Consider the following 25969-nt stretch of genomic DNA (forward strand, 5'->3'; position numbering starts at 1 on the left):
AGACAACTCTTCACATGAGAGAAACACCGGTACTGTATTTTTCACACTAAAACCCTTTTAATTTTCTAAAAAAAAATAGTCAGTGCCCCTTATAATCTGGTGCATTTTATGTATGAATTTTACCAGTCAGATATTAAGGAGGAGTAAAACCACTCTGCTGAAGTACAGCTTTACACAGGAGTTTTTAGTTTAGTTCTCCAGCACCGAGACTGGAGCAGAATTAGCATTAGCGCTAGCTCTTTCCCTGTTTTTCACTGAGGTGAGTATTATGTGGAGCAGCATTAGCATTAGCCAAAAACCATGCTAAGCGCTAGCGGTTAGGCGCTAATTCTAATGCTTCTGCGCCCAGCCTTAGTGGAAATCTGGAAATCTAAGCTGGCTGTAAATAAACAGAAGCTCTTTACTCACCCAAATAAAATAGTTTTCAGGAGAAAAATCTGTGTAGCTTAAAAAAATGTTTTTTTTTTTTTTTTTTTTGGATTACAGTTTTGTTTACTTAGCTTAGCTTAACTTAACTTAGTAAACTCCCCACCACCACCTAGTGGCGAGACCTGCTGAATTAGAAGCAAAACATGGCAACACCACTGTTCCTTACTAGTGTCACATAATTCACCTCATAATGCGTTGTGCCTTATGTATGAAAATAGACCAGAAAATAGACGTTCATTGACAGTGTGCCTTATAATCCGAAAAATATGGTAATAAATGTTTAACAACAAGCTAATTTGAATCAGATTTCAATCTAATTGGAAACATATTCCACAACCAAATGTAAATTGGCTGCATGTGAATAAAATCTTATCAGGATAGAATCCACATCCTTATCACATGACGTGTCCAGATGTAAACATGATCTAAGTGTCTGTAAAATGGTCCATTTCCCAACAAAACGCCCCCCAAACGACTCCAATGTTCACATCACAAATGTTAAAATTTAATGATCTGAAAAAACGTCCAGCATCGCTGAATTTACTGCTCTGTTACTGCGATTTGCTGACCAGCCTATAGGAAAGCCGATAGCGTGTTGTTAGTGTGTGTGGTGCTATGGGTTGCCATGCTCGGTGCGTCCCCGTGTTGGTAATAAATAAATCAAAGCATGCCGTGGAAGAGCGAAGTGATACCCTGACGCCTACGTTAGAGGCGCGACACACTTTTCAAGTACAAAAGAGCCCAGAGCTGTGACGCGCGGGGTTATTTTCAGCGCCTGTGTTCACCATTCAGTGTCACTAAATGTTTCCAAACACCTGCAGGGGAGACGCTCCAGCGCAGAGGGAGAAAGCTGCCGGCAGCGCAGGCTACACACAACCGGCAAAGGGCCAGAGTTAAACACGGACCACTGTGTAAGACCTCTTCACATTTTCAGCTCCAGTAAACGGACGCCTTTGTTCCCGTTAACTCATTAAAACCCGCCTCCAGGGCAGCGGGTGTGCTGCGTGTCCACGATGGTCAGTTAACCGAATAAGTTACGCTACGCTAAGCTAAGGATGAGTGACCTGAAACATGCAGCTTGGTCAGCACAGTCATACATATACATATACTATATGTACAATAAAGTAAAAAAAAAAATTATTATATTCCTGTATTTCATATTTCAGCTTAGAAATGTGTGGTCAGAGCACAGGATCAGACACCCTACAGCACTGCTAGAGCACAGGAGGCACAGGTCACCTCAATTGACCTTTCTTAGAAAGCAGTTCTTCAGGGTTCTTAAGTAAATACAACTGTTTTACGCAGAACCATAACTAACCATCTAAATGTGGTTTTTTTTATTGCCCACATACTTCTAGAAGTCATTTACATTGGCTTACGTTGGATTTTAAACAGGAAATATTATGCAAAACTCACTTTTTGTATGTTTTTGTATTTCCACTCAAGTCTTGACTTCGTCTATAAACAAATAAATAAAATCCATATATTTTATGTGAATCAGTTGAAAGGGTTTGCTGTCAGTTTAAAATCATATGCTTCTATGAGCCGTTTGGATTGCTTACTTATTGTGACGTCACAATAAGAAAACCTGCATAGAACCATCCTGACACCACCCCTCACCTGTCAACCCCCATCAGACACTCTCACTCACTTATTAGTTGAAGAAACGCAATTTCAGGATTATCCAGCAGACTTTGTTTGAGTGAGGGATCTGTACCTACTGTTTGTGGCAGGTGAGCAGGTGAGGGAGATGCTAGTACTTTCAAATAATGTGTTTTGTGCTTCTTTTGCAGTTAAACATCAACTAGCTTGTTAAAGCTAATAGTGTATTACTAACGTGATAAATGCTCGGCGTATACATGGCGTGGCCAGCAAAAGCTTGTTTGCATAATAGTGACAGAGCTCTTAAACAGCTCATCCTGAAAGATACTGAAAGTGGCAAGAATAGAGCTGGTGAGATCTCTTTATGTGAGAAGGCAATTCAGAGTCAAAGTTTGTGACAACAATAAACATGGTCATGTGGAGGAGTTTGTGAAAATGTACTAGGTTACACTGCCCTTATGATTTTCAGTGATATTATTATATTCCATCCATATTCCGTTCATAAGTGTTGAGAAACTGCACAAATAGGGGCAGAATGCTCTAGCTGTATTAGGGGTCACCCAAATGTTTGACAACTGAAAATATTCAGCCAAAATGGCAACAAAATTATTTTTTTCATGTTTTAGAAGTGTTTTATAAATATGTGTAAATTGTAGTGTAGTAATAGCCAAAAAATACTTAAGACTTAAGAAAATACTTAAGACATTTTTATTTTTTCTTAAAAATACTTAAGAAAAAAGCAGCAAAATAAATGAAAACATGCACAAAACAACGCATAAACTATTCGGTCCTCAGACAAATGTTTCATTCTGTTCAGTTTCCACACAAAAATTCACTATAATCAAAAGACTTTTTAAGAATATGGGTTTTTGTAAAGATTGCACCATATATTTTATATCACTGTAAAAAAGAAACACCATGTTGTCTGTATTGCTGAATGCACTGCGACTGTTTCACGTTTCACATCAGCATGGAAATGCTCATTATTGATTTGATTATTCATCAGGAGAGCAATAAAAAGCACTGAGGTGTGAGAAGGTCTATGCAGGTTCAGAAAGGTCAGCTTTGTGAGGTCATGCTCTTCACAGATCAGAGTAAATGCATCATCGACTGCATTGAAAACTCACATTAAACAACAGAATTAGCCCCTTTCCCATCTTAAAGTATTATCTGTGGGCTGGATGCATTCGTGATTTTAAAACCACCTCAGTTTCAGACCCTCTGAGGACACAAAATGATCACTGAAGAGGTACTGAAGAGAACTCCTGAGCCTCTTGATTTCAGCACTGGACAGCTCCACACTACATGCTAGCAATAGGAGGCAAAGAGGAGGTTAATTTTTTTTTTTTTGCAGGAGCGTTCATACTGTGTTTCTAAACACTGCTTCTAGAAGTGGTTCTGAAGGTTATTAAGCAAGAAAAAGAAGCAATGTGAACTTTGGGTTTTATTCAGTGAGTTTATTGGCTGGATGAGTACTGACCTCACCATGTCCTTGTAAAAGAAAATTGTATTTATGTATATTTAACATGGAAAGGTACATACTTTTAAAAATTAAAATATATACCTAAATACATATTAATTTTTGTTTTTTTGGAACAACTTTGGGCAACTTAAGCATATTTCAGTTGTAATTAAGCTATATTTAAATACAACAAAGTCATTAAATTGAGCTTTTAAGTGCTTTTTTCATATAACTTCAGTGAACTTAAGTAAATTAAAGAATGTGTTTTTTTAATACACTTGAAGTATACTGTAAATGTACTACTTTGTGTATTGATGCACATTTTGTGTGTTTACCTTAACGCTACTGAAAAAATAAATACACTAAAGTACCCTTTAAGCAGTATTTAATGCCACTACATATATTTTATGTCAACACAACATATAATGTAAAACATATTGCTTAAAATACATTTTATGGAAATACAGAGAAAGTATATTTAACGTGTAAATTAAAAATGCACTTTCAGTATTCTTTACCAGTATTCATCCAGTATTCTTTTCTCTAGGTAAGGTAAAGAATTTACTATTTCCTGTTTTTTTAAATTGATCAGATTACTGAAAAACTCTGATGTTTTGCAGTAATCGGACTATGAGGTGCGTATAATTTCACACTTCAATGTGTCATACATATTATTACTTTTTATGTAATATTAGCAGTACCTCTGACACTATTAATGTGACACTATTAATGTGTTTACAGTTGTGTGAACAAGTTTGGGAACCCAAACTTTTTCATATCACTGTATGTAAGAGGTTGGATGGATGGCAATAAAATATTTTAATTAAAACACATTTTAATTTTTGTTTTGTTTGTGACACAAACTGCAAACGCATCAATACGACCCCATGTCACACTTCAATGGCTTTTTATGGTTCCTCTGATAAAACCAATCAATATTAAGAGTTTCCATAGTGATGTGAATAGGAGAGTATACTCGTTATCATAGCGCAGCCAACAATAAAAGCAGCAGTGAGCTTCTTTATATTCTATATAATTTTAAGAACATAGTAGCTACCAGAAATCTTCAATTCTTTGACTCAAGTCACTTTTTTAATAGAACACTACATGCCTGCATGATACATATTAAAAACAGCTTTTATTAGATATTTCCTCAAATATAACATTTAACATTAAATAATATATAGAACTCAAGATGGAACGATTAATCGGCTATGTATCGGTATCAGCTGATTTTCAGACAAAATATGCAGTCTGCGCATTTAGCCTTTCTGATTCGGGAGCCATTAGATGGAACTCCAGGGCTGGAGCACAGCTTCAGACAGTTGCTTAAACAGGCTGCAGCTTGACTCGCTTGTCAGCAGCTACAGGCTTGGCTCAACTCGGTCAGTCCAGGGCAGGCTTTTTCGTGGTTTCTGCTGTTTATATTATTCCCACTAACCGGATAATACCTAAGTCCAATCAGTAAGTAGCAGAGCTAACAAACACCACTAACAACACAAACCAGCAAACGCTGCAGATCACTTATAACCTCCACTATCATCTGACATCTATGTGTTATTAATGTGGCATTTGGCCCAGCCCAAGATCGGTATCAGCGATCAGCTAATCAACCTGAAAAACACTGATTGGTCCATTTCTATATACGAACAATAGTTTCTAATAAATGTCTCCTCTGAAAAAAGCATTGGAGCATCAACAACAATTTCCAAGACCACTTCCAAATAAGACCACTTCCAAATGGCGTTCACAACAGAGATGAGACCAAGGCTGCTCGATTAAGGTGTCAAATCCAATCTCGAGAACAAGACAGGACTCAAGTACTTCTACACTAGCTGAAGGGGCTCAAATTTTAAGATTGTTTCCGAAAAAAAAGTGAGTACAGTAAAAATTTCCCATGTGACTTCAGCACAGAAAGTTGGAAGCCTGTAAATAAATGAAAATATGCTTTAACCCAGATTGTTTAAGGGAAACTCTGAGGTCTGACAGTAATTAACACCTTTTCACCCCGCTGGAGAAATTTGGCAGCAGGAACAAAAGTAGCTTACTAAGAATAATGTATAGCGGGTGTATTTTGACTCAGGGCTGTTGCTAAGGAACGCTGCGTGTGTTTGTGAAGTCCATTTAACACTTGTTCATCCTTGGCAAATGGGTTCTGGTAGGTGAGCGGCTGGTGTGCTGCGGGGCTGTTGAACGAGGTGCAGTACGGAGCCAGCGGTCCTGCGTCTCGGCTGTCCTGCAGTGAATCTCCCCTGCTCCACACCAACTCAATGGTTTAATCCAAAGCTTTGCAAGGTTATGTGCAATAATCCGTTAGAGAGAGAAAGAGAGAGAGAGAAAATCAAAGTCAGAGAAAATGAGTGAGATGAAGAAGAGAAGAATAATATGGAGTAACAGAGAGTGAGAGAAGGAGAAAGAGATAAATCTAAAGAGAAGGTGAGAGAGAAAAACAGAGAAATAGTCAGAAAGAGACAAAGAAGAGATGAAGAAGAGGGAGAAACAGAGAGAATGAGAGAAGAAGGAAGAGATCAAGACCTAGAGATGAGATGAAGAGAGAGAAAGAGAAAGAGAGAGAGAGAGAGAGAGAGAGAGGGGGATAAAGAGAGAATGCAAAGTCAGAGAAAGCGAGAAAGAGACGAAGAAAAGAAGAATATGAGGGAGAAAAAGAGAGTAAGAGAAGGAGAAAGAGACAGAAATCTAGAAATAGAGAGAGAGAAAGAATCAGAGTTAGAAAAAGTCAAAGAGACGAAAGTCAAAGAGAAGAAAAAGGCGGAGAAACTGAGAGAGTGAGAGAAGGAAAAAGAGACAGAAATCTAGAGAGAAAGAGATGAGAGAAGGAATCGGAGTCAGTAAAAAGTCAGAAAGAGACGAAGAAGAGAAGAATAAGAGGGAGACACAGAAAGAAAGAGAGATGGAGAATAAGAGAAATCTAGAGATGAGAGAGAGAGAGCATGAGTGTGTGTGTGAGTGATGGAGCTGTGTAATCAGTGTATGGAAAGAGAGAGAGAGAGAGAAAGTGCTGGGTGCTGATATTAGTAATGTAATCCCGTTCTTTGTCACAGCGCCCCTGAGAGAGCGGCTCTGAGAGCAGCATCCGTGTGATTTATGGCTGGGCTGAGAGCGAGCATCTCTTAATGAAATGCACTGCGTCTCTGAATGACCGTGAGGTCAGGGCGAGCGAGGAGCCTCCTGACCGCCGGCACAGCCGCAGTGTGAGGACCGGACGGAGCGGGCGGTCCGAACACTGAAATCCAACACACTCATTAACATATCTCCACCTATGGTGACCAATACCAACATCTGCTAAACTTCGCACATCAGTTAACATTCACACAACATTAAATTTATCCAGAATCCATCTTCCACATGTACAAACATAGTTTCAGTGTAAAATACAAACATTTAGTTTGGTGACTGGGGTATTCTACAGTTGTTAGATTCTACAGTTGATAGTAATATTTAATCTCTGATATTAGCTAACCAAAATTCAATGTCTTTTAAACGTGGCACTGACATAAAGTACCAACGTTTAGTTTTGACATATGGTGACAACAACCCAACATCTGTTAAACATTCTTAGATGTTATATTGTTGTTTTTATGCTGAGATGTTAACTTATCAAACATCACACTGAAGTAAAATAAGATTAAGTTGTCTAAGACATGGTGACCAACGTCTGCTAAACTTCTCAAAAGGTAACGTATTCGTGTGAAATATTGACATGACCAAAACCCAATGTCTGCTAAACTTCACAATATGAATGTCCACACAACCTCACATTCTTGCACTGTTAGATATTTTTATTTTATGTTGTTGGATTTAAGGCATACTGTTAAGTAACCACAATACAATTTCTACCCTAATGTAGAATTAACGTCATATTGACATAGAGCGCCAACCATTAGTTGGGTTTGTGACGTATAATGAGAAAACCCAATATCTGCTTCAACTTCACAATGTTAACATCCATGTAATGGTAAATTTAAACATTGGTAGACATCTGCATATTGTTGGTTTTAATATATGATGTCAATTAAAGCTGATTTTCATAAGTTTTGGGATCTAAGGCCCTCTCTGGAGAGAATAGGTAACTGCACCGAGCATGCGGAAGAATCATTTTAAACTAGGCGGGTGTGATGTGGTCTCCTTTCAGAGCGGATGAATCTGATTCCAGGTTATGTTCAGTCAGAGAGAGAGAGTCAGAAACTTCACTGTTTCATTTCTTTGTTTTTACTTTGAGTGAATGAGCTACTAAGGGTCTGAATTTCACCTTCTGAAGTCCACTGCTCCACCAACCGCTTGTGTTCAGTAAAACTTAACTGGATCTTCTTTTTGAGAGGCTGTATGCGTGACGTAAGAACCGGCCGGAAGAACTCCCACAAAAAGTGACCCAACACCCCAGTTTTTAGAATTAATGTTTTAGGCTTAGCAGGGATGGTCGCTCCAGCACACTGGTACCAATAAACACAATACTTTACCACTCAGAAATGCTTCTGCTTTTAGTTTAGAAACTAAATAATACAGACTGCTTTTTTTTTACAAAAATCAAACACCTTCCAAATGAAATATTGATGTTAAATATTAACATTTACACTAACTCTAAAGTATGGACCAAAACCTAAAGACTGCTGAACTTTATGCTAATGTCCACACAATGTAAGTTTCCAACAAAAAATATAAAATGTTGCTACGTTGCTGGTTTTAAGTTATTATACAGATGTTAAACCAACCAAATCTGTATAATAATTTCAAATGACAATTCAACATCTCTTCAACGTTGGGTTTGCACAACAACCAGATTTTTATAGTCATCTCAAATTCAATGTTCAATGCACGCTGGGAAGCTTCACAAAACACGTGTTGCGGTCCATTCATCCAATCATCACTACAGTACTGGTTCTACTGTCTGTGAACCAGCTATTTTTTCTGAACCATGAGATGAAGGAACCAAAATGCAGTTAAACAACAAACACAGATTTCAGAGGCAACATATATATAACAGACTGATGGATAAATGTACAGTCTATACACACTGTACACACATTAATACAGTCTCTCACTCTTTCTCTCTCAGACTGTGTGGTGTGGTTTCACCCCCTCCTCTCTCTCTCTCTCTCTCTCTCTCTCTCTCTCTCTCTCCTCTCGGTTATACAGCCTTTCCCTGCTGCAGCAGAAATCAGCGCGCAGTCAGCTAGTATGAGACGCCGCAGTGTTACGCTATAGCACAGGGTGAGAGGGAGAGAGAGAGAGAGAGAGAGAGAGAGAGAGAGAGAGAGAGAGAGAGAGAGAGAGATACAAAGATATGAGGAGAAAGAAAGGCTGAGAGGGGTACAGGGGTATGAAAGAATGATGGAGAGAAAATGAACGAGAAAGAAAGACACAGGCAAAGAGAAAGAAAGCGATAAAAAGGGAGAAAAAGAGAAGGAGATACAGAGAGAGAGAGAGAGAAATGAGAAAGAGACAGAGAGCTTACAAGAGGGAGAGAGAGAGGGAAAAGGAAAGAGAGTCAGGCAAGAAAGAAAGAAAGAGGGAGAGAGGAAGGAGAGAAAGAAAAGGATAAAGAGAGGTATGTATATATGAGAGAGAGAGAGAGAGAGAAAGATATAGAGAGCGAGTGAGAGAGAAAAAGAGAGACATACAAAGATGAAAGGAGATAAAAGGAAGAGAGAGAAAGATTGGTACAGGGGTATGAAATAAAGTCAGAGAAAAGGAACAAGAAAGAGAGAGACAAGCAAAGAGAAAGCAAGGGATAAAGAAAGGTATATATATGAGAGAGAGAGAGAGAGAGAGAGAGAGAAAGAGATAGCGAGTGTGTGGTATAAGAGAAAGACAGAGAGAGATGCACCAAAAAAGAGAGAGACGGCCAAGGAAAGATAGGAGTGAGAAAAAAAAAGAGAAAAGAAGAGAACGAGACTAGGAAAGAAGGACAGAGAGAGAAAGAGAGAGAGAATGCCTGTAAGAGTGAAAGAGAAGGAGCAAGAAAGAGTCAGGCAAGGTGAAAGAGAGAGAGAGAGCGAGAGTAAAAGAATGAAAAAAAAAGGTAGAAAAGGAAGAGAGGGAAAGACTGAGAGAGATAGAGATAGAGGCAAACAGAGGTAGAGAGCGAGAGAGAAAGAGAGAAAGAGAGAGAGAGAGAGAGGATGTAAGTGATGATTAGCAGCGCAGCAGGACAATCTGCACTCGTTCAGTAGCCGCTGATAAAGAGTCATGCGTGTCATCAGTGATGAACCCCCTGTTAAGCCCCCCGCTGCCGACGAGGAGAGACCCCCACAGTACGAACTGCTGATTTCACACACTTCAACAACAATCACAACCAGACCTGCTCCAAAACACCACTCCAACCCAGCAAAGCAGAGCAGAGAGCACTCTGCACTCCTGCAGGACCACCACACTGATTAGGACTCGACTGATACACAATAAAATCAGACAATATTAAGATCAAAATTTTCTAATGATTACTCTGACCTTTTCATTGCATTGCAATATTTCATGCTTTGTCTGTTTAACTTCATTCAATGTCTTTTAATAATACATTTCCATTCCTGCATTTCAGGCCTGCAACACATCCCAAAAACTTTCGGGACAAGAGCAATTAAGAGTAAGTACTAAGGTAACACAAAAAAGTATCCATAAAGCATCCAGGATTCTTTCAGGACAAGATAGATTAAAGAAATCCAGATTGTTGTGAGAAAAAATGTAAAATATTTAAAAACAATGATGTTTCCCAAAGGAAGACTGGAATTGATTTGCATATTTCTTCCTACACAGTGTAGGGCTGCAAATAATTATTATTTTGGTAGTCAACTAATCTGATGATTATTTTTTTGATTAGTCAATTTGTCAACGATTATTTCTGCCATGTGCTTCATGTGTAAAAATGAGAGAAAAAAAATAAATAAATAAATAAAAAAAAAATACTGATAATTAGTGAGTAAATAAGTAATCTGTTGTGTTCAGGCACTTTCGGAGACACGCACAAGTCTTTACACAAGCTGAGTGTGAAGTGTGTGAGTCCATTACCCCTCTTACACTTAATTGCTTAGTTTTTTCCTCAGCACTTTGTGTAGTGCGGTACGGTTACAAATTAACGATTAGTCAACAATAAAATTTGTAGTCGACAAATTCATATATTCCACATTGTCAATGATATCGACTGATCATTGCAGCCCTAACACAGTGCATAACATCAAAGATGTTCACTGAACAAAACAAAGCCTTGTGTTAATCAACCCCTAAAAGCAGTGTCAACATTTCTAGGCTTCGAGGCATCTGGGATGAACCACCATTCGGTAGAAACATATACTGTGGGCAGACAAATCAGTATTCGAGCGCCCATATTTTTTAAACTTCTCAGAGCCAAAAATTTAATTCAGATCAATTTGATCAGTTAAAGTTAACTGACCTCTATTAGACAGATGATGAGATGTGGTCATACGTCATTATTTGTATTCTAAGATGATTGATAAAGCACATAGCATGCTCCATATCAAAGATGAAAAGAACCATCCAGACTGTTATCAGCAACAAACGAAAAAACAAACAAACAAACAGGTTTTTTCATGGTATGGGCAATAGCTTTTCCTTTGGACGTCCTTGCATTTTGTATTGATACAATGCAAAATCACACACTGCCCTGTAGGGGTAGGCAATATTATATCGTATACAATATATCGTGACACAGAAATATCATGATTTTAAAAATCCATATCGTGATAATAGGGCTGTTCTGTCTTAAAAGTAGTCTATTATTTACTGTGAAGCTTTAGGTTTATTTATTGTATAATTGTTTTAGTTTGCAGTTTATATTCATGCACTAAATATTCTGCAATATTTTTTGCTGCATTATATTATTTTATGCTATATTATTTATTTTGCCACATTATAATTATTCTGTTATACTATTATACTATATTCCTGAAATGAATGAATTATTTTAGTTTTCCTATATCGCTAAATATATTGTTATCGCAAAAATACCCTGAAATATCGTGATATTATTTTAGAGCCATTTCGCCCACCCCTACTGCCCTGATCTCTAATAGACACAATAGAGACTGTGTGCAGAATTTTTAAACAAAAACAACAACAATCCCGCACTACAGCACAATATAAGGCATCTTTGCAGGTAGAATGTGCAAAATGACAGCTAAAATAAGTTTAGTTTCATTACTTGGTCTCCACAGTACCAAAATGTCAGTTTCAGTGTCTGTGGTCAACTGTCCTAAACTGTCCTAGACTGTCCTAGACTGTCCCGACCGACCATCAGAAGCATGAAGAGCGATAAAATATCTGCTTCTCTGCACAAAAAGTAAAGTACAAACAGGCCACGATGACTTTTCGTGTCTTTAAAGGTTACTGCCCGAACAGGGGGATTGTTTTACGTCACTCAGCGGAAACGGTGGACGTCATGCGTAAGCTCCGCTCAATAAGCCATCTTTATGTTCCTTCATCGGCAAAAAATACAGCTTAACAGACAACAATCCTGTGCACAGGAAGGCTTTGTCACTTCAAACGAGTATAGATTTTTAAATAACTAGAGAGAGACAGAACAAGAGAAAAAGAGAGAAAGAAAAAGAGAGAAAAGAGAAATAGAGAGAAAGATTTACCTTTACTATTACTAACACTATACCATAGATAGGAAAAAATAAGCGTAACATTGTGGTCAAGCATTTCTGACTATGTGGAATTGTACTATTTATCTGTCCATCTATCCATTTGTGATATATTATCCTAATTATCCTCCTCTTTGTCCATCCCAATATCTATCTATCTGTTCATCTATCTGTTTCCATCTGTCTATTTATTTGTTTGTCTGTCTGCCTTACAATTAAATCATTTTCCATTTTGCTTCTGTCCAACTCTCTTTCTATCTACATACCTTTATATCGGTCTACCTATCTAACTCTTTATCTTTCTGTCCTACTATATGTGTATCTAACAACCTCTGTGTCTATCCATTTATCTGACTAACTATGTCTGTCTGTCTGTCTGTCTGTCTATCATCCATTCATCTATCCATCCATCCATCCATACATCCAAATTCGTTTATCTGTCTGTCTGTCTGTCTATCTGTCCAACTATCTCTGTCTAACAATCTGTATGTCAATCTAACTATTTGTCTTTCTGTCTATTTGTCTAACTGTCTGTCTGTCCATCAAAATGTTCATATTTGTTTATCTGTCTGTCTACCTACCTATCTGTCTCTCTGACCTACTACTTGTCTTTGTAACAGTCTCTCTATTTGTCTGTCCATGTAACTATATGTCGGTCTAACTCTCGGTCTGTCCATCCCTCCATACGTCTATATTCGCTTATCTGTGTGTCTATCTATATAACTGTCTGTCTCTCTTTCCTACTGTCTGTCTAGCAGTCTCTCTGTCTGTCCATCTAACTGTTTCTCCATTCTTCCATCCAACCATATTCGTTTATCAGTCTACCAATCTTACTGTCCTATTATCTGTCTGTATTACAGTCTCTCTCTGTATCTCTCCATCTAAAAATTCGTATATCATCTAATTATCTAACTATCTTACTACCTATTAGTATTTATGTCTGTTTGTCTTTTTGTCTAACCATTTATCTGTCTGTCTGCCAGAAGCTGCCAGGGTGTTGGTGAGTAAATGAATGAGCAGGCGATGCCTGGAGAGCGGGGCTGGGTATCAGGCGCTGGTGGTCACAGCTCATGCTGAGTTAGCATGAAAAAGAATCACTAGCGCTGCTGCAGAGCACAGAGAAAACCCAACGGGCAACTGGATTCGTCCAGTTCTACCGGGCAGAGAGGTCTAAAAACCACAGGCAGACCCACGTTCACTCAAACACCACTTTATCTGCTTCATCTTCTCCCGCTTATTTAAACATATGTATAGAGAAAGCAGGAGAAACGCCTGAACTGCATTCTCTTACCATCTACAGCACACGTCATTGACGTGGATTTCTATCATGCTTGATTCTATCAACTATTTCTATTAACTAATTGACTAATTAAACCACTATGGCTCCTAATGTTGCCCGTTTTATCATTTCCATCAGGGCAACAAAAAGTTTCTTGCAAGACAACCAAAGCTATATCGCCCCCTATACTTCCTGTAGTGTATTGCAGTCTGTCAGAATAACCACACACTTCATATAAAACAAATGAGATGCTTACAGAGAGCTTCATCTTACACTATTTGTCCAAATGTTTATGGACACCCCTACTAATGAATGCACTGAGCTACAGTAAAGAACCCATTACTGACAAGGAAATGCCACACACGCACACATACAGCTTAGAGCCAATAGGATAGGACTTTGAGAAGCCAACAATACAATAAAAATATGCCTACTGCCACTGTGAAGCAGTGGACCTGTGTTCTCAGAAATGATGGTGCTCCATTCAGTACTTTTGGGATGAGTTGGGGGAATTGGGGATCAAGTGGGAGGTGGGGTGATCACTAACGCTCTCGCCATTAAGTAAAATTAAATTCTCAGATCAATGCTCCAAAACCTCGTAAAGCGTTCCCTTTCCCAGGATAATACTGTATGTCAATTCCCCCAGTCCACCAGGACAAAGCTTCTTTGATATCAAGTATATTTCAGCCCTTGTTTTTCCACCTAAACGGTGCACAGACACTGTTTTTGGCATGGTAATACAAGTGATATGTAATAAAATAGTAAGCTGATCTTGAAGGTGTTTTCAGATGACATGGATCAAAAAGCGGTATAGCACCTGTGGGAGGGTGTACAAACATCCCGAAGCGTACATTAAACATAAGTCTGTCAGTTTATTGACTTTCTGCAACAACTGTTTGTACGTCACATATTTTATTCATGTGGAAATGATGTAAAACATTCCATCAGGTTTTACAGTGTGAATTTCTGCAATATTATAGAGGGATGTATTTCAGGCCTCAGGGTTTCCAAATCCAAACAAAATCCTCCTTAGCACAACTGTGAGAGCAAAAAGAGTGGGAGGGGGTGGCTGAAGAGAAGAGAGAGAGAGAGAAAGAGAGTGGGAGAGGAGGGGGAGAAAGAGAAGGAGACAGATGTAAGGATAGCTGGAGACGGAGGAAAGGCTGAGGGAACGATAGTGCAAGAGAAGTGAAAGAGCGTGCGGGGAGATAATGCGCTAATCGAGATTGAATGATGCGAGTGACGAAAACGAGGGAGCGAAAGAGAGGGAGAGAGGGACAGAGAAAAAGAGAGCGATGCTCTGGAGGAAGAGGGAAAAAAAAGGGCGATTTAATCAAGCGTGGGAAAGTGGCGGAGGGGGCGGTGCGGATGCAGCAAGAGCAAGACGCAGAGTTAACGGGCAAATAATGCGTAAAAACGGAGAGATCATTTTGAGAGGAAAGAGAGAGAGAGAGAGAGAGAGAGAGAGAAAAAGCCATGATTTAAAAAAGAAAAGACTAAAAGTCTACAATGCAATTTTAAGGGAATGAGAGAAAGTACTGACTAATATGAATAAGAGAAAAAGAAACAGAAAGGAGATAAAATAGAGAAAAAAGAAAGAAAAAAAGAAAGAGTGAGATTAAGAAAAAAAAGAGAGAAGAAAAAAGAAAAAAAAAGGAGGAAGAAAAATGGCAGTAAGCACGTGGGAAAGAAGCAATGTATAGGAAAGGTAAACGAGGTATAGAGAGAGAGAGAGAGATCAAAAGGCGTCAGGGAAACAGAAAAAAGAGAGAGAGTAAGACAGAAAGCAAGAGAGGCAAAAGTAATAATGGGTAAAATATAGGAGAATAAGAGAAAATAATGAGAAATCAAGTCATAACACAGCGATAGATCAAAAAAGCGAAGACGTGTGTGTATGCGCATGTGTGTGTGTTTGTAACTTCAAACTTTAATCCCAGTAAAATGTGCAGCTCCTCAGTCTCAGCATGCAGAGCTGCGTCTCAGACAGGCACGCGTCAAACTGTTTGAGTTTCCCTGCTTACGGTTTAGTTTCCTCCACCGGCTCCTGCAGCACCGGCACAGCTTTCTACACACAGGACCAGCATCTGAACCCCTTACACACACACTCCTTCACACACTCCTCCACACACACACACTCAGTCACTCACCCTGGCGTATTTGGATGAGTACGGGTCCTCGAAGAGGTTCCAAATGCGCGGCTGCCAGATGCTCCACCAGCTGGGCTTCCTGCCGTCCTCCTGCAGGCAGAGGCGCTTCAAATCGCCGTCAGCGCCGCCGGTCAGCGCCGGGTCGTCCTCGGGCACTTCGGGCTCGGGTGTTTCGAAGCTGTCCAGCGCCTCCTCCGCATCCCTGTGCTGCCGGTAGTTCATCCAGCAGCAGGCTTCCACATCTGTCTCGTCGATGCCCCAGAAGGCGAGCTCCTCCTCGAACAGCGGGCCGCACACGTCGCTGGGACAGTGCAGCTTGCCGGTTCTGTAGTAGTTGAGGATGAAGGCGAAGGTGTTGGGGTGGCGGTCGAAGAAGAACTCATCCGACTTTGGGTCATAGTCGAAGTTGCTGAAGGCGTCCGGTTCTGTGAGCCAGGACAGCCGCGTACCGGGCAGTGTCTTGAGCGTGCTGCGGTACGTCTCGTGCCGAATTCCCCCGCAGTTGATCACGATCTTCTCGCTGTCTGACGGACAAGTCATGTCGGCGCTGTAACATGCTTTGTTGGACGACTTGTTCCCACCCTTGCGCCCTTTGAAAGAGGAGACACACACCGAACTGAGCATAGAGGAGGACGGGGAGGGGGGGGAGGTGGAGAGAGAGAACCCGAATGGGAGGGGGGAGGAGGAGCCTGCAGAGAGAGAGAGAGAGAGAGAGAGAGTGAAAGAGAGAGAGAGAGAGGAGAGAGAAGAGATTTGTTAAAAGGATGCTCAATATAGCAAGTTAAATCTGCCTGCCTCAATCCTATTTAAACACAAAAATAATATAATCTGCACAATTTCCCTCTAAACCCAAAAGTGTTCAGACATCTTTGATGCTGCTATAGCTCTTCCCTGGACCCACATAAAGTCCATAATGTGCTTAAAAGCATTGGTTAAAACACTGTCACTACTGTTTATTAATACTGTTAATTATAATGTTGTTACTGTTCACACTGTTTACACACCCCAAAAGCAGCTCTACTAGAGAATACTTCATGTATTTTAATATTTTAACATTTAACATTATCTATCTAAACCAATCTAAACATCTTAAAGGGCCCATGTGTATGTATAAACCCCGATTGACACATGTAATAAGTAAACACAGTACAGTGATGTCACAAAGACCAGGACACTCACATCTGTCCAGCAATCAGGCTTTAGCTGATACAGCTCTCTGCACTTTAACTGTATACGTTACGCTGTGCTAAAGTGTAATCTCTGTAAAATCTTAAAGAAAGCCTTTAAAAAAAACGATTCCCTTAATTAAAAGGTTCTTCACCCTCCCTCTCTATATAAATCACATGCTTCATCATGGATCTAAAAGTGGTTCTTCTATGACATGCCTTAATGTCTGCTGGGATGTTCAAAATGTTTGATGATTCAGTTTCTACAAAATAATGAGTTTGTTTTTCACAATGTACAAATAATGATTCCATATTCAGAATATACTATAATATTCTGTAACTAATATAACTAATATAGATGATTCAGTACACAAAATATTTCAGTAGCTATTGTAAATGATTCAGTATTTACACAAACTATTTCAGTGGCTTTTATAAATGATTCAATATATAACATTGTAAATAATTCAATATATACTATAAATGATTCAGCCATTACTTGAAATAAGTCAGCATCTGCTAAAAATGAAGGTAATACTTCATATTAAGCATCTAAAATAAATGATTCATTTTCTAAAATGAATGATTCAGTAACTACTATAAATGATTCAGTATCCACACTAAATATTTTAGTAGCTATTGTAAATTATTCAAAATCTAAAACAAATGATTTAGTCACAACTTGATATAATTCAGCATCTGCTAAAAATAATTGAATAATTTCTATTAATAATCCTGCAAGTGCTATAAATGATTCAGTGTCTAAAGTTAACAATTCATATTTATTACTAAGCATATATGATATATCCGCACTAAACATTTCAGTAGCTACTGTAAATGATTCAGTATCTACATGATTCAGCATTGAGTGTTAATATTTCAGTTAATTTCAGTAAATTAATATTTATAATAAATAATTCAATATGTAGCACAAATGATTCAATAAGTGATTGAATGATTCAGCATCTGCTAAAAATGATTCAGTATCTAAAGTTAATGATTCATCTTTAGTATCTAACATAAATTATTCTATATTCACAAAGAATTATTTAGTAACTACTATCAATGTTTCAGTATCCACACTAAATATTTTATAAGGTATTGTAAATGATTCAATATCCACATGATTCAGCATTGAGCGTTAATATTTCAGTTAATTTCAGTAAATTAATATTTATAATAAATTATTCAATATGTAGCGCATATGATTCAATAAATACTTAAAATGATTCAGCGTCTGCTTAAAATGATTCAGTACCTAACGTTAATGATTCATTTTTAGTATCTAACATAAATGATTTCATATCTACAATGAACAATTCAGGAACTACCATAAATGTTTCAGTATTCACACTAAATATTTTAGTAGCTATAGTAAATGATTCAGTACTTAAAAGTTCATGATTCATATTTAGTATCTAACATAAATGTTTCCATTTCTACAATGAATAATTAAGTAACTACTATGAACGATTCTATATCCACATACAATATTTTAGTAGATATTGTATCTACAGTATCTACAGCTAAAGATTTTGTATTCGATGTTTATTATAGATTATTCAGTATCTACAATACAAGATTCAGTATCTACTCAAATTTTTCTGTAGCCATTATTAAGTTTTTAAAAAATCACCAAACTATTTCAATAATGGTTTGTGAGAAAGAACTTCCATCAGAAACTACAGGTTCAGTACCTGCCTGAGGTGCAGCTGAACTAATATAAGCCGCAAAAATAAAACACCACTACAGAGGTGACTGCTCGTCCAATCAGAAGTGGATAAAAAAAATTCAACTTCTCTTAATTTCTCAACTAAGTGCCCCACATATAATCACCTCCCCCCTCCGAGGATGACAGGTAGATGAATGAGCACTAAAACGGAAAGACATTTGAAACACACACGAGCTACACACACATTGACACACGCTTGAGAGTTGAGTGATATCTCATGCAGAGCAGCTGGGGGTTGTCATATATGCATTAAAGACTGCATAACAAATAGGTTTCCCTTATGAGGGTCTGCTCTCCTCCACTGCCACAGTCGTCGCCCCCACCCCTCCATCGCCATGCTCTCGGCGTAACCAATGAGGAGTGTGTGAGAGTATGAGAGAGAGAGTGCATGAGAAGACAGAGAGAGAGAGAGAGAGAGAGAGAGAGAGAGAGGGGGGGGGTAGTAGAGAGGAGGAGGAAAAAAGCTAAAGGTAGAACGATTATTTGCTGAGCTCCACAAAATGAGGAGAAAAGACTGCAGAGCATTAACTCTCTGTCTCTCTCTCTCCCTCTCTCTCTCTCTCTCTCTCTCTCACTCTTTCACTCTCTCCCTCTCTCAGTGCAGCAGTACTGAGGCAATATGCAGTCCATTCAGAACAGTGTACGCTGTTAACACCTTTAATGCTGGTAGAAAGAGATATTTACTTATATTACTTATATAGAGAGTAGCTATACTGTATGTATAGATATATACTGTCATTAGTATACATATTGCAGTGTATTATAACTGCTCTGATGAATCAATACTGTGTCATTGGCCTGCATTAATTATAAATCCTTTGGTCGATCAGATTGGATACTGTGATTGGTCAGGATACCCATAGCACTCAGTAAAATCCTGTGATTGGCCTGACCTCTAATTTGAATATTCCAGCCTTCTGCAAAAAACATATTCTGCAATAATGATCCCAAAGAAGACATCTATACTGTACAGCCTTATACCAAAGCTGAAATGTTAACCAGTGGATCATATTACACCAGTGACCTCTCTCTCTCTCTCTTTCTCACTCTCTCTCTCTGTCTCTCTCTCTAGCACAGGCACACTCATGCATTACTGCTGCACTGTGTGCTGGGAGGAGGGCAGCAGTGGAGAAGTGAATGATTTTCTGCTGCAGTAAAACAAAGAATGACTCTCTCACTCTCCTCCTCCCCCATCCCTCTCTCCCGTCTCTGAATGGCTGAGGGACCTAGAGGAGCGTCCTCTCGTTCTCGTTCTCTCATAATCCCTTACTCTCACTTTCAGGTTCCGCATAAAACATGATGATTACCGTGGGCAGTCTGACCTCCCTCTCTCTTGCTCTACCTTCTTTGCCAGCCTCTCTCCCTCGCTCTCTCTCTCTCTCTCTCTCTCTCTCTCCCGTCTTACTTTTTCCTTCTCCAAATGAACCTACTGCCCTTCATTTGTGGCAGGCCAAGGTTTGATTGCCTGCCTGGCCAGGAACACTGTGCTGCAGTGATAAAATCTCTTTATCTGGACTGCTAAATAGACATTCACCTCTCTCTGTAACATAATTAAAAGTGCAAGTTGCTCCAAAAGAAAGTGTCAGCCAGGTGTCAAAAAAGCCTAGAGTTAGAACCTATAACCTAAAAAAAAATAGACGTAGACTCAACCAACTGAAACTAAAACACTAGAGTTAACCAAAACTACACTAGAACTAGAAATAACAGCATACATCCAACTAAAACTAGCATCAAGCAATTAGAACTAGCTAAAGTCAAGCAATTAGAACTAAAGCTAGCACCACCCTGACATGAACTAGCTCTAAATAACTAAAACAAGTACTATCTCTGAGTACTGAGAACTAATGCCAATATGAAATAGAGCTAGCCATTCAGAACTAGATATAACACCAACTAGAACAACTATCACCAATTTAAAGTAGAACTATAAACAGTCGACTACAACTACATAATCTATCTAGCATAAACTAGCTAAAAATGTAACTAGCACCAACCAACAAGAACTAGAACTAGTGCCATCCAGAATAAAAACCAGCCCTAACCAACCAAAATTACCATCAACCAACTAGAGTAAACTAAGAACTAGAATTAGGGCCAGCCAAAACTTCAACTACTGCCATCAACCAACTTATACTAAGGTCAAATTACTAGAACTAGAACCACAACAAGCACCAACCAATTTGAACTACAACTAGCACAAACCAAGTACAACTAGTACCCACCAACTAAAACCAATGTCAACCCACCAGAATTAGCTCAAAATAGCTAGAACTAGAACCACACCAACCAACTGAAACATCATCTAGCACCATTCCACTAGACCTACAGTTAGTAACTACCAACCAGAACTACAGCCAACCAATTAAAACCATCTCCAAGCAATGAGAAATATGGGTGGTTCGCATGTGGTGAGAACGTGAACCGGTCTCGATCTGACCCAGCTATGAATAAATATTTTCTCTGTTACATGCTGTTTACATGCACGGTGTACGCTGCATTCTCTACTCGCAGCCTACCCGACTCTCCATTTACTACATGTTCAACTGCACACCATAAAAAACACTGTTTGAAAGCGCAGCATCACATTTTCAGCGTTCTGTGTTAAAGCAGATTTACACTGCACAGATATCTGCACTGAAGGACTAAATCTTCTTGTTATATTTACTTTCTTGCTCATGCACCAGAGAGCTCTGACCAATCAGAGGACACAGCAAACTCACGTGGCTTCTTGGTGCGCATTTTGGTGCGTTTAGGTTTATACCTGTGTAAAACCAAACCAAACAGAGGGAGAAAACACTCCTAACTCATCAACTGATCCGGACCATAGAAACAAACTACGTCCTATAACTACAACCACCTCCAACCATCACTCTTATCCAGTCACTCTGGATGACAGCACCTGTCAAATAGCATCAATTTAAGGGCCGTGTCAGTTATCACTGAAAATCTCTGATGTAGCCTTTTTTCACATTTCCTTTCAGATGAAAATATGTGAATGTTAATGTGTAACTCATGTATGTTCTAGTAACAATAACGATCGCCAAGAAGACCAAGAACACTTGCTGAGTAACCCAAGTGCTCAATCTCGAAACAATCTTTCTATATTTCCCCAGCTGGCGATGAGCAGAGAAAAATGGGTCTGCGTAATTGGGAAGGACGAAGGAATTAATTCACTCGAAGGAATGCTTCCCTCGTTAAATCCTTCAATGTTCTCTGCACAGCGTTTACAATGAGCAGACTGGAGAACGGTGATAGAATGGTGAAATGGCTGAATCTGTTCTACTCTACAACACAGTTGAATGCGGCACACACAACGTTGAACATTAGAACCAACTGGCTAATATTATGTATGTCCTACATGCACAGTGAAAAAAACAGTCCCGTTCTGTCTCTACAAAACATAGGAAGCACCAGAAAACAAGCCCCTGTGGAATTACACTACATGTCTAAATGTGGTGCACACCTCTTGTAGTGAATGCTATTTAGTAGAAAGGCCTGGATAGTATAGAACAGGGGTGGGCAATTCATTTTTCCAAGGGGACACATGATTAATTTGATCTCTTTTAATGCAGCGATTATATGGTTTTGATTAAATGTTACTGATAAGAGTAGATGTTACAATTACACAATTCAAAATGTGAAGCAGGCAGAGTAAAATTTAATCAACATTAACCTAAACAACTGAAAACCGAATTTTCATGTCACTGCAATAAAGACCAGCATTCAATTAATGTAATACAGAGTACTATGACTGTTTGGTTTGTACTATGTTTTGTTGTACCTAATTTGCTGTTTTAGTACTTCTTGTTCAGTGTGAAAGCCCAACTGCCCAGAATAGTCTAAAGTCCAGTTAAATTTCTGAGGTGGATGAGCGAAGGTCTGGTATAAACAGTTACTACAAAAAAAAGCAGGTTTCCGTGTATTTCAAAAGAAACAATGGATGAGCAGGTGCCCTAAATCTTTTGTCCATACAGTGTATTTGGTTCAATAACTAAACAAATTCAGGTCATCTCCAACAACATTCTTTTGTAGCACAGTATCCAACAGAAATAAGGTCAGTTGAAAATCATGACTGATTTGTACGCATACGCTTTGCTTTATTTGCTAAAGTTTTTAACAAACAAGTGACTCTGACAGAAATCTTCTCAACATTCAATGCAGAGGGCCGCAAACGCGTATCATGGGCAGTGTTGGGCACGTTACTTTGAAAAAGTAATTAGTTATAGTTACTCGTTACTTCTCCAAAAAAGTAACTGAGTTACTAACGGAGTTACTCCACTATAAAAGTAACTAGTTACCAGTAAAATTAACTATCGCGTTACTTTTATTATTCGCCTGTAAAAAAAAAAATGAATTATGTATTTACTATTATTAGAAAAATACCAAACGATAATAAACCCAAAATGTTTTACAAAAAACGAATTACAAAAAATAAAAACGAAATTCTTCACAGAACCAAAGAAAATTACTAAAACATATAATACTGAAAAAAACGGAAAAACGCGTCTGGGGATGGAGTTAAACAAACCAAGCCACACTCAAAGGAAATATGTATATATAAACAAAACAAAATAATGGACAAAAACAACAATCTAATGACCGTTAAAATGGTATTAATATAACAGCTTCACCAAAAGAGAATAGAGCTTAGATCGGCCCAAATAATCCGACCCGACCCAGCCGGAGCCCGTGCACGTTCTGCCCAAGCCCGAACCATGAACTGTCATTATCAGCCCGAGCCAACCCAAACCATAAACTGTCTGTTTTCGGGCTGATTGAATGAGTGAAATATAATCAGAATTATGTTAATTAACACTGAAACATAGCATAAAACTATTATTTAATTAAAATGATTTTTAAGAACAGCTACACACAGTGCTGCAAGTCAAACGCGGAGGCGTTCACGTGCCCCCAGAGCTACGTGATTACATTTTTCATTTTATTAGTTTGATTCAGTAAGTTTTAATTTGTTTTTAGGGTGGGCTTGCTAGTTTTTATTAGTTTTCACACATCTCATCAGAGAGATCAATCTAATAAACGTGAGAGAGAAAGAGAGAGAGAGAAAGAGATAGAGAGAGAGATATTTGCTTGTTCTGGAATGAGCTACTCACAGGTAAATGTTCTCACATACTGAATCTCCTGTTTCTCTTTCATCTGCCTTGCGCTCATATTGTAATCCCATACAATCCCATACACAAACTCCGCTGTACAACAGCTCTTATAAATAAATTAAACACGAAAATTCAGTAATTTTAGTTCGTTTTAGTTAGTTTTACAAACACAAAATACAGTTCGAGATAGTTATGTTTTTTCCTTTTAATTACCGTTTTTATTATTTTCAGTTAACACAAATGTTTTTTCACTTTCAGTTTTCGCTATTTCGTTCGCTTTAGTGAACAATAATAATTGGTTATTTAGCAACATTGTGATTATCACACCAGAGCTTTATATAAAATAAAAATAGGAGCCCGATTTTGGGACGGTCTTTGGGTCAGGTCGGGTTCGGGCAGAGAATCTAAGCTCTAAAAGAGAAAGAAGCAGCACCACAAAAACCGGAGCAGCTAAAAAGAGCTTAACTTCCTTAAATCGGCTTGGGCTAGAGGGGTATAAACCCCCAACCCCCCTATTTCATTTATGCGATGGAGCAGCATGCACCTAAATCTAGTAGAATATATACATAAGAAACAAAGAATGGGCAGCTCACCTCAGGCATCTTTATACATCCAAATCTATGATGAAGAAATTAAAATATTGTCAGATCCCCATAGGCAACTATCGCTCTAATGTGTAACAATATGGTTAAGCAATATTGTTGTTTTCCACTTGGTTTCACTTTGCTTTCTCATTCTCATTCCTTCTGCATTCTCTCTGTCTCTCTTTTTCAGAAGTTAGCCTCCTAGGGCTCTTGCTTCATTAGGCGTCTGCAAATTGTCCCAAGCAAGAAAGCCACAGGGAGAGGAAAGGACATGCACCAAGTAAAGTAACAGCAGGACCAGTTGATTCTTTCTCTTTTAGCCAAAAGTGAAGTGAAAGTCACTCACATTAGAGTCACTCACAGTGGGGGAGGAATGTTAACAGAAAGATGTTAGCTGAGAAAGGGGTTTTGCTGAGCTCAGCAAATAAACTATGATGGATTACATCTAAACCCACCTATAGTATAACTGTGAGCACATATAGTCTTTTCCTTCCGTTTCTCCAAGATCATTACATTTACTTCCTAAGATTTTTCAAGGGGGTTGATTTGATTATCTTTTATTGCTTCAGCTCCTGGGTCAGACTGACAGTGTTTTAAAATAAAATAATTTTTCTTAGATATTAGGGGTGTAACAGTATATATATTCTTTACAAACCATCACAGCATGGGGGTCACGGTTTAAAAACAGTATGTGGAGCTCCTTGTAAGTTGCACTGTCTGTTTAAAATAATCAGACAAAAGTTAGTCCAGTCGCTTTCTTTTTTTCTCCACCCACCATATCGAAATTGTACCAAACCATAGAGTTAATACCAAGATGTGAACCCAACCGTTAAATTTGAGTATCGCACATTTTTAAATTAATAGAAATTTACTTTTCTATTTTAACATAAACAGTATCTATCAAGCATTACTTTATACAAAATAACAATGTTGTATGGGCACTGAGTGGTCCAGCGGTCTAAAGCGCTGCCACTATAAGCAGGAGGTTGCAGGGTCGAACCCCCGCTCATGTAGCTTTGCCATCAAGCTGCCGGTGCTCAGAGGGAGCAAAATTGGCTCTGCACCCTCCGGGTGGGTAGATGACGCTCTCTCCCCACATCACTCCTACGGTGATGTCTGCAGCACAGGGCGTCTGTGAGCTGATGTATTAGAACCGAGCCGCTGCGCTTTCCTCCGAGCGAGCTGTGATGCTGCATGGCAATGCTGCATCAGCAGAAGCTTGAAAACAATCGGTGGCTGACTTCACATGTATCAGAGGAAGCATGTGTTAGTCTTCACCCTGGTGTGTTGGGGCATTTCTAGTGATAGTGGGAGTCCTAGTGAGTGGGTTGGGTAATTGGCCGTGTAAATTGGGGAGAAAATGGGAAAATTTTGAAACAAAATTATGAAACAAATTAAAAAATAACAAAGTTGTCAGCAGAGGGAAGCATGCAGTGTTGTAAGATTTTCCGGGAAAACACTGCACTGACTGTTTTACACTGTTTCACACTTGATAAAACACAGTGGACCAACACCAGCAGATGACATGTCTCTCCAAACTTCACACTAGACATCAAGCAGCTTAAATTGTTTGTCTCTCCACTCTTCCTCCAGACTCTGGTCCTTTTATTTCCAAATGAAATGTAAAATTTACTGATGGTCAGTTATGGTTTGGAAAGACATGTCATCTGCTGGTGTTGGTCCACTGTTTTACATTAAGTCTAAAATCAGTGCAGATTTCATTTTCCAGCAGGACTTGACACACTGCCCACACTGCCAAAAGTACCAACTGGTCTTTAATATATAATATTATATATTCTAATTTCTATATTCTAATATTCTAATACTGACTTTTTGGGTTTTCAT

The 25969-nt window shown here is 38.7% G+C and overlaps 1 protein-coding gene across 4 annotated transcripts in view; it reads right to left on the minus strand.

Annotated features, from left to right (window-relative positions):
- kcnc3a (potassium voltage-gated channel, Shaw-related subfamily, member 3a) overlaps positions 1–25969 on the minus strand; it is a 142149-nt gene that overhangs the window by 105470 nt on the left and 10710 nt on the right. For all 4 annotated transcript variants that reach the window (XR_007427086.1, XM_049467614.1, XM_049467612.1 and 1 more), the window contains exon 2: positions 15532–16220. Coding sequence is in view for 3 of the 4 variants with exons in the window: in XM_049467614.1 (XP_049323571.1) it covers positions 15532–16155 (624 nt within the window). In the remaining variant the exon portion in view is untranslated. The remainder of the gene's footprint in view (positions 1–15531; positions 16221–25969) is intronic.

The sequence above is a fragment of the Astyanax mexicanus genome, chromosome 19, assembly GCF_023375975.1.
Source record: "Astyanax mexicanus isolate ESR-SI-001 chromosome 19, AstMex3_surface, whole genome shotgun sequence".
Taxonomy (NCBI): Eukaryota; Metazoa; Chordata; class Actinopteri; order Characiformes; family Acestrorhamphidae; genus Astyanax; species Astyanax mexicanus.